Below are 10,107 nucleotides of genomic sequence, written 5' to 3'. Positions count from 1 at the left end.
TTTCAACAACTTTTAAGCTTAAATATTAATAGTTTTAATAGTTTAAAGTGAAATATTGTCTTATACGTGAATATATATATATATATATATATAAACATAATACATATACATACATACGCTACAAAAGCCTTGTAATAAACTGCCAGTACATTTTCTGTAATTTTACAGACCTATTTCTCCATATATCAGGTTGTCAGCAAGGTCCTAAATTCCTAAAACAAAATTTTAGGCCTTAAAAAGTTTTAAAATTTACCAAAATATTGTGTTATAGCTCTTAAATCATTTTAAACAGGTCGTAATTTTCCAATGCAAAGCTACTCATTCAGGCTGAAATCATACAATCACCAACAATCCATCTCAACAAACTTTTAACAAACAGTTTTTAACTAGTATTCATCAATATAGTTATATTCTTTACAATAGCATTTGTTTAAAAGTAATTCATTTATGGTGAGGACACTGACCTGGAGAGGCTTGTTATGACATAAGTGTTATGTTAATATGTTGTTGTTATGTTATCCTTTAATGAGGATAGTAAAAATCTTTTCCCTTTCCATCAGAAAAAAAAGAGTTTATCCCTGTATAAGTCTTAAATGTCATTGATAACGGCCTTTAGATCTTAAATTTGACTTTATGAAACCTGCAGAATCCCTGATATATGATTTCTTATACATTATATTATTCAAACTACTAAAATGTCATAATAAAAGTCACTTTGATAAACTGTAGTTGAAATTTCAACATCAAAAGTCAACAGAGCAGAGATCAACATCCCATAATGCAATTCACAACTGTAAATAAACAAAAAACACCTAAGAAATGTTTTACAGTGTACATTATAAAATCATTGCAAACACATCACTAATGACCAACAATATAAGAAGAGCCACTCATCACCATTAAACCTCCCAAGCTTTTAATAAGCAGGAACAGGATATTACAATGATTACAGTGACAGTCCTGACCCTTCAGGCATCTCTGATATACGTTTGATGCCAAGGTCTAGCCAAGTGGCACAAACAACCCAGTGTCACATTTCCTCCTCCTCCGGTTGCCGTCAGTTTATTTAGTGTCTTCTGGGATTGCAGCGGCTCCTTCCCCATATAGGGTGTCCGAGGACCCCCGTAAAGTTCACTAATTTTACCCTCCCTCCCCTATTTTTAGGAGACGTTTGTTTCTGCATCAGTTCAGCTGCTCCTTGTACCAGCTGCTGGAGGGGAAACAACAGATGAGTGTCTAAACAAAAGGCTAACAATTCACACTATTTACTACTGCCGCATTACCTGCCTGTTATTATTAGATTTAGTGGTTAAAGTAGGATCTTATTTTACATCCCTAATCTTGCCCCGGTAATTAAGAGTTACCTTATTTTGTGATGTTTTCTGTTTATTTACTGTTTTGAGTTGTATTATGGGATGTTGATCTCTGCTCTGTCCACTTTTGCTATTGAAAATTCAACTCTGCAGTTTAACAAAGTGACTTTTATAGATATTTTAGTAGTTTAAAATAATATAATCATATATAGAGAAATAAGTCTGTAAAATAACAATAAATGTACTAATGAACACTACTGAAGATATACTAAAGAATGTTCAGGGGGGAAAAAATTAATGTATTTTTTGTTCTCACCATAGACATTAATGGCTTTTTTCCTCCCAGCAATCTTGAGTATATCTTCATTTGTGTTTACCAGAAGCGAAAAAAAAAAAAAAAAAAAAAAAACAGGTTTGTGAAAGTGGAGGATAACAGAATAAAAAAAATTATGGAAACTATCCCTATGAAGTCACTTGAAATAAAAATTTATCATGTTTATTTTGCTAGCTCACATTGTTATTCCTAAAGTGAAAAATTAATTTGAAAAAGTTTATCCACTGAAAAAAATGTGTTTGTTTTTGGTAATCTACAATTAAAGTCTGACCATTTACTTCCATGTTTGGAGTGGGGGTCCCTTGGTTGACGTCAGCCTAAAGGGGTTTCCATAGCAACTGCATATTAACACTCTCTTATCATTATTTCGCTATGAGAGAATGATGCACAGTAGATAGCTCCGCCTACCTACTCAATATTCCGCTTAAGTTGGAAGTGCATCAACATACTGGAATAAAAGTCTCAGCAACTTCTGGTTGAAGCCATAAAACCCAACAATCTCCATTTGGTCGGCAACAACATGCCTTAATTAGTCTATTAATGTCTTGAAAAAAAAAAAACAATCAGTCATCACATACAGAAATACAGTTTATTCAGAAAGTGTTGGATCATGTAATTGTTTTAATTATGAAACAAAAAATGTTTACAAAAAGTTGGAATATTAACAAGGAAACACGCATCATATCTGCACTTTCAGGTAGTGCTCGTAATTGGCTCGCAGGAGGAACTCGAAGTATGGCTTTGATTTGAGACTCTCCAGCTCGTCTTCCTGCAGAAGATCCTTTATGTCCGGCAGGTATGTCTGCAGAGAAACACCTGTGTACGCAAACACAACACACACACTGACTGTTTATGCAGATTTTGCACTGTAGGCATGAAACTTTGAAAACCTTTACAAATCTTTTTCTTCTTCCACTGAATCAGTGGTTTGGAGTGCATATCCAATCGGCTTCGCTATGTCACTACACTTTTGAAACAAACTTTTTTTTTTTTTTTTTTTAAATCACTGGTGCTCCATGAGGGGGCAATCTGAAACACCATTAAACGCACATAAATTGTGCGAGTTCACTCAAATCGCCCTCTAGTGGTGAATCCCTGAATAGGTTACAATTATGTCATTTGACTTCAATGATTCACCACTGGGGGGGTCAATAATATTTAGATAATAGTTTGGTAACTCGTGACTGCTCTATCATAGTACGATGCATCGTTTGGGAAAAGATTGATGTAGTGAGAAGTGTTTCCCAAAACTAGTTGCTTTGTCGCAAACGCATCATTTGAACCACGTCAGTGATAACGTAAAACGTCCATAATAATGCTCTAAACGGGGTGAAGTAACTACTTTCTTAGAGAAAGAAAAACATACATTTTTTTGAACTGTAAAAATACTTTGAAAGCAAGTTGCAACATTCCAAGTTTAAATGTTAGAATATTCTAAATGAAAAGGGCACAGGGGGGACAACTGGGAATAGAACACTGCCAAGAACTATGCTCCTAACTACAGCTCCAGGGCCCGGTATTTCAGAAGTAATCCACTAGGATTTTAAAGACTTTAATTAACAAGAAAGTCAACGTACGTTCTTGTATGAGTTTCTGTAGGATCTTGACGAAAGTGCTGTCTCTGGCCGCTTCTAGTGGATCATCATTATCATCAGAAGAGGACCAGCTGCAATCAATCAATCAATCAATCAATCAATCAATCAATATCACAGCCAAGTAAAGTAAAACATCATTTAACGCTCATTTTACAATGCTCACCTCTCCTTCCAATCTTTCTTCAAGGCTTTACTGAAGATCTCTCGCTTTAAAGCATCAACATCAATGCCGTTCTCCTACAGAAGATGAATACACATCAGTAACATACATGTCTGGGAAGGTTTTGAAGATTTAACAGTCGCTATGATTATCAATGTGCTAAAACATACCAGCAATGTGCTAATACAAGTTAACATGTTACAAAATACACTTACCCCCTTTGTGTTTATGCATTATGAACTCAACCATCTGGTGGATGAACTTTGAAACCATTTTGTATGGTTCTTTTGTCATTCATGGTCTACTTTAGTTGTATATAAATATTGTATATTGCATAAAGTGTCCTTATTTTTTAAGTGCATCATCCAGTGATTAAAATGCATTTTCCTTTTGGTTAAATGGGATGCACCTAATTCATTTAAACATGTTAGCAAATTCCTAATATGTGCAAGAAATATTGTAACTTTGATAAAACTATGAGGATGCAACACAATAATGCTGGACTAAATCCTTCTATCAACCTAGTAAAATATGCTAATCATGTCAGCTAACAATATGCCAAATATGAGTAGAAACTTCAAGCTTTCCAAAGTTATTTTAAACGTCTGGAGGGGTTTTGTCAAGTAAACATCAAAAGGTATTAAAGGGATAGTTCAATTAAAAAAAATAAATTCCCTAGTTAGTGGTTGCAATCCTTTATCTGTTTCTTTATTCTGTTGAACATAAAAGAAGATATTTCGAAGAATGCTGAAAACCTGTAACCATTGACTTCCATAGTAGGAAATGCAAATGCAGGTCAATAATTACAGGTTTTCTGCATTCTTCAAAATATCTCCTTTTGTGTTCAACAGAAGAAAGAAACTCGTAAATGTTTGAAGGTTGAGTTAATAATGACAGAATCTTCAATTTTGGGTGAACTACCCCTTTAATATGTGTTTTTGATATTGTTTAACATTCCCGATGTAGCTGAAAACACATTTGTTCAGACTGTTTTTATAATAACAGACACAAGGCCTTGGTCATTAAATGAACACAGCTGATTAATAATAAATATTGTCCATTATTTTCAGATACCTCCTCAAAGTACTCCAGCAGATCGAGAGCTTTCTTGAAGTCGTACTCGTTGGCTCCACGGTTCTCGTCGCAGATGTACAGCTGGAGAGTTGAAGTAAGCAAAATGAGGAATAAACTCAAAAGAATGTGGAAGCTGCCTTATTTCAGATGTTTACTTACACTAATGAGGTTTTGAGGGCTCAGTAAGGGCATGCTGTCTGGGTTCAGCTGCTTCTCCTCCAGTAGCTGTTTAGGAAGCGTCTCCTGATGAAGGAGAAACCTCTCCTGCTCCACTATGTCTACATCAAACAACAATTATAATTCAGTATTTTTATTATATATATATATATTTGTGGATTAAATATTTGATGGCTCAGGAGATTATCTGAGGGATATGCAGGTCAGATTTGATTCGTGCTAATCGTTAGACCAGACAAGCGGAGCAAAACTGTAAGCCATTCTGTCTGCCCGAGGAAAAAATAAATGCTACAAGCTGCATCATTTGCTCCTCATTTTGTTGACATACATTGAATAAAAAGACTTATAAATTAAATAAAAACTAACCTAGAGCATCATCTGCTGTTCAAAACTAGTTTAGAGCGTTGTGTATTTCAAAACTGGTTTAGAGCGTTGTCTGTTTTTAAAACTAGCCTAGAACACCATCTACGGTTCAAAAATAGCCTAGAACACAATCTGCTGTTCAAAACTAGCCTAGAGCGTAGTCCGCTGTTCAAAACTAGCCTAGAATGCCATCTACAGTTCAAGACTAGCCTAGAACGCCATGTGCTTTTTAAAATTAGCATAAAACACCATCCACTGTTCAAAGCCAGCCTAGAACGCCATGTGCCGTTCAAAACTAGCTTAGAGCACCATCTGCTGATTAAAACTAGCCTAGAGTGCCATCTGATTTTCAAAACTAGCTTAGAGAACCTGTCCAAAACTAGCCAAGAACAACATGTGCTTACTAAAACTAGCCTGAAACACTTGTTCAAAACTAGACTAGAGCACCATCTGCTGTTCAAAACCAGACTAGAGCACCATCTGCTGTTTAAAACTAACCTAAAGCGCCATCCATTGTTCAAAACTAGCCTAGAGCGCCTTCTACTGTTCAAAACTAGCCTAGAGCGCCTTCTACTGTTCAAAACTAGCCTAGAGCGCCTTCTACTGTTCAAAACTAGCCTAGAGCACCATCTGCTGTTTAAAATTAGCCTAGAGGACCATCTGCTGTTGAAAACTAGCCTAGAGCATCATCTGATGTTCAAAACTAGCCTAGAGCATGGTCTGCTGATGAAAACTAAGCACAGAATTACTTTAAAATAAAATAGCAATGCATTTTGAAAATAAAAAAATCGGTTACTATACTAGTTTGCTTGTTTTTTCCAGAGTAACTGAGGCACTAGCTGTAAAGACTCCACCTTCTTTAAAAAAGGTGGCGGGGAGGAGTGGCTCATTTGAATTTAAAGATACACATAAAAACTGTTAAGTCATTTAGAACATGGTATATAATTAAAGATTTGTGCCGTATTTTGACACTAGAGTCTTAGATCTTGTACAAATTTAGATCTTGTAGAATGAGGCATTATGGGACTAGTAGCACATATGAAAGTGCACTGCTTACCATTGAGCTGTCTGCGGTGTACGGGTTCAGGCATGTCTGACGCCAGAGCTGTGAGTTTGCTGAGGGCCAGCAGGGTCTTCTTCTTGCTGAAGTATCTGGTCTCCATGTTGGCCTGATTATATAGAGTACGATGAGCCTGTCATGAAGAGATCAAGACATTGAGTATGTTTACATGGACACCAATACTCTGATCAAGAGTCGACCATGTAAACTGTGATTTCTGATCACCTTAATCCGACTAGTCATAAGTCATAATTAAACTAAACAGAAATTAAATGAAGACATGTGGAGTATTCCTGTTTAACTCACATTATTGAAGTTTAGTACAGACATGTAAACACCAAATTACTACTGTTTTGTAGTACTTTCTGCCACATTTTGTGACAGGACATACACACGTACTGTAAATGTACTCATCGATAGATTGTTATAATATAAAGAAATGCATGCACACATTTATAAACTGCATGTATTTGTTGGTGTATTTACTCTCTGGTAATCCTGCACATGTATGTCATGCAGCCAGCTGAGGTGATCGTGGGCCTGCAGGAAGCTGGCCAGCTGTTGGTGCGTCGCCATTGGCTGAGAGAGCAGCTTCCCTCTCTTGCCTTTCTCCATGTACCAGCGGAACAGGAAGTCAGCAAAGTTCTACAGGAAATAGAAAGGGCTGTGAGTAATGACATTTCGCACACAATAACTCAACGGGACTATATTAGAAAAATTCTGTTTGCAATGGTCTTTAATTCAACCTATATTTGAATATATCCCCTGTAAACATCTGCTGATAATTCACTACAGCTCAAATATTTGGAGCCATTGCGATTTATTCAATCGTTTTGGAGTCTCTTCTGCGCACGAGACATTTATTTACTTAGTCAAAAATAGAGTAAACATTAATATTGAAGTATTATTATAACTGGATTACTTCAGTGTCACATGATTCTTCAGAAATATTGAAATTTGATGATTGGATGCTCAAAAATAGCTCTTATCATCTTTTATGTTGAAAAAAAGTGGTTTCATTCCTTTGTAGAAACTATGATACAATCTTTTTTTATTTGCTTCTTAGAGAAGTAAAATAGTTCAAAATAAATAAAATTAGTAAAGTTGTCACTGTCACTTTAAAATAAAATGAATGCATTCATGCTTAATAAAATGATAGTCATTGACTTCAGTCTGTGCAGTGGCATGTGCTGGTGTTGTGTTGATGCGTTTGTTTAGTCACCTGATCAGCGAATTTGACCATGTACTGCTGCAGTCGACTCTGATTATCCGTCCGTTCACACAACTGCACCAGTATGTCAAAATCACAGTATTTTTCTGCCAGCGCTGCAACCCACTGATGCTGACCCAACTCCACTGCTCGACACAAACACAACACAAATACATTCAGGTCATTTTTTCACTCATAATTCCTACTTGGACAGTCAAAAATCCATTCATCACAATTTGAGAAATTATCCTGCATGAACTTTGAGATTTTCTGAATGCAGCATGTTTCTCTGGTAAAGTATTCTGAATGTATAGTTTTAAACAACAGATGGCACTTTATGCTTTACAAACCTTGTACACTTGAAAACAGTACATGACTCAGTCAAACGCACAAGAGCTTTTATTCATGACTAGCCTAGAGTGCTGCCTGCTGCTCAAAACTAGCCTAGCATAGAGTGCTATTAGCTGTTCAAAACTAGCATGGCTAGAACCCTATATGCTGCTCAAAACTAGCCTAGAGCTCCATCTGCTGATGATAACTAGCCTAGAGCAACGTCTTCTGTAAAACACTAGCCTAGTGCGCCGTCTGCTGCTTAAAACTAGCCTAGACCATCTGCTGTTCAATACTAGCCTAGAGTGCCATCTGCTGTTCAGAACTAGCATAGTGCACTGTCTGCTGCTCATAACTAGCCTACAGCGGCAACTGCTGTTTAAAACTAGTCTCGAGCACCTCTATTAAGCTTAGCCTAGAGAACCATCTATTGTTAAAAACTAGCCTTGAGCGCCATCTACTTTTTTAAAACTAGTCTAGAACGGCAACTTCTGCTTAAAACTTGCCTGGCTAGAGTGCCGTCTGCTGCTCAAAACTAGCCTAAAGTGCCATCGGCTGCTCAAAACTAGCCTGGCTAGAGCACTATTAGCTCTTCAAAACTAGTCTAGAATGCCGTAATGACTTCAAAACTAGTCTAGAGAACCATCTGCTGTTTAAAACTAGTCTAGAGTGTCATCTGTTGTTGAAAATTAGCCTAGAGCACCATCTACTGTTCAAAATTAGCCTGGCTAGAGCCCTGTCTGTTGCTGAAAACTAGCCTAGAGCACTATCTGCTGTTGAAAACTGGCCTAGAGCACCATCTGCTGTTGAAAACAAGCGTAGAGCACCATATCTTGTTGAAAACACGCCTAGAGCGCCATTTGCTGTTCAAAACAAGTCTAGAACGCCAACTGCTGCTCAAAACTTGCCAGCCTAAAGTGCTGTCTACAGCTCAAAACTAGCCTCAAGCGCCATTGGCTGCTCAAACTAGCCTAGCGCGCCGTCTGCTGTTCAAAACTAAGCTCAGAATCAATTACAGAGAGAATTGCAACACATTCCATGAATCTAAGAAACAATCCAAGAATCTCAATGAAATGATTGATCATCCGAGCCCTACAGAACAGGATGTAAAGTCTTGAAAAATGACCCTGTTTATTTTCATGTTAACGTGCTCATGAATCAGCCTTGTGAACTCACAGAGTGGCTTAAGTAGCTCTGAACGTTTCTGCGTGTACTCATTCTCCAGTGTGTCGTATCGCTCCTGCTGTCCGCCGCGCCTCAGAGACGTCAGCTGAGCCACGTAACCGCTCAGCAGTGAGTCCAACAGCGCCACCAGCTGCTCACAGAGGACACTGCGCAGCTCCGCGTCTGCGTGAGGATACGCCGCCCGCAGGATTAGCTCGTGCTGCCGAGAGATGACGCTTCGAACTCCACCCACTCCTCCAGAGGCTGAAGAGAAGATGAATAAAACATGGACCCTTTCACATTTCTGGGTTTCTCAGCAGTGGAAGTCATCACAATTGGTAAACTTAGAGCGCAGTGAATAGGAGAGTACAACAAATACATTTTTTTAAACTCTATTAGCTGACATAATAATAATAAAAACTCCACTATGGTATTATCAAGACCTTCAGAATAAGGAAAAAAATAGTGCGACACTAATAACGGCTGCTAGAAGAGAGAATAACGCCACATTTACTGTCCTGCCCCCATAGACACTGCATTTCAAATGCCTTGCACAAGCAGTAATCTGTTTTGTCATTTTACACAAAGATGATATAATATATACATAAATACATATAAATGTTCACACTCTTATTCAAAAATCTAAATATTAAAAGTGTTTAAGGATTAAAGATGCTGATGACCATTAAACGTGCCATCACATTCTTGTGAAAAGGGTCCATACTGGTGTATTTATTGCTCTTGTGGTCAGAGAAACAGCATGGAGGGTGTTCAGATGTACCTGTCCAGGGGATGTACTCGGGCTCGGGGCTGCAGTTTTCTGGCGCTCTGTACAGAGATGCTTTGGTCTCTCGGTATTGCGCTGCTGCTTGAAGCATATCCTACCACATTAAAAGAAAGAGGATTATTAATTTCACAACCTCACAAACAAGAAAGATGTAGAATGTTCTTTCAGACTTCATGAATTTAAAATAAGTCTTTAATGTCCGTGTATATTAGCATTAAGGCATTTTTAGACAAAGGTGCGACAAGATCTTTCAATAACTGATTTTTTAAATAATTGATTAAAATGATTTTTTAATATTTTAATAATTTAGTATAGTTTACCAAATAAAATATCTTAAATAATTAGTAAATGTTGAATATATTTGAAAAACTCACAGAAAACGCAAGGCATTCTTTCAGACCTCATGATTTTAAAATTGTGGCTTAAATGTCCATGTATATTAGCATTGAGGCCGTCCATAGGAGAACAATTTAAGGTGGAGAATTGATAACTGACTGAAATCATTTTTAATAGTTTATTAATTTAGTATGATTACTGATT

The 10,107-nt window shown here is 37.1% G+C and overlaps 1 protein-coding gene across 1 annotated transcript in view; it reads right to left on the bottom strand.

Moving 5' to 3' along the window:
• Positions 1-2,222: 2,222 nt before the first annotated feature.
• The window catches only part of nup133 (nucleoporin 133), a 22,796-nt gene continuing 14,911 nt past the window's right edge, over positions 2,223-10,107 (bottom strand). Inside the window, 10 exon segments of the mRNA NM_213531.1 lie at positions 2,223-2,463; positions 3,225-3,313; positions 3,406-3,479; positions 4,477-4,557; positions 4,636-4,754; positions 6,074-6,209; positions 6,563-6,721; positions 7,299-7,432; positions 8,793-9,044; positions 9,562-9,661. Coding sequence (NP_998696.1) covers positions 2,327-2,463; positions 3,225-3,313; positions 3,406-3,479; positions 4,477-4,557; positions 4,636-4,754; positions 6,074-6,209; positions 6,563-6,721; positions 7,299-7,432; positions 8,793-9,044; positions 9,562-9,661 — 1,281 coding nt within the window. The 3' untranslated portion in view covers positions 2,223-2,326.

This window comes from Danio rerio, chromosome 1 (genome assembly GCF_049306965.1).
Source record: "Danio rerio strain Tuebingen ecotype United States chromosome 1, GRCz12tu, whole genome shotgun sequence".
Taxonomy (NCBI): Eukaryota; Metazoa; Chordata; class Actinopteri; order Cypriniformes; family Danionidae; genus Danio; species Danio rerio.
This window is presented reverse-complemented; position numbering and strand designations above follow the sequence as displayed.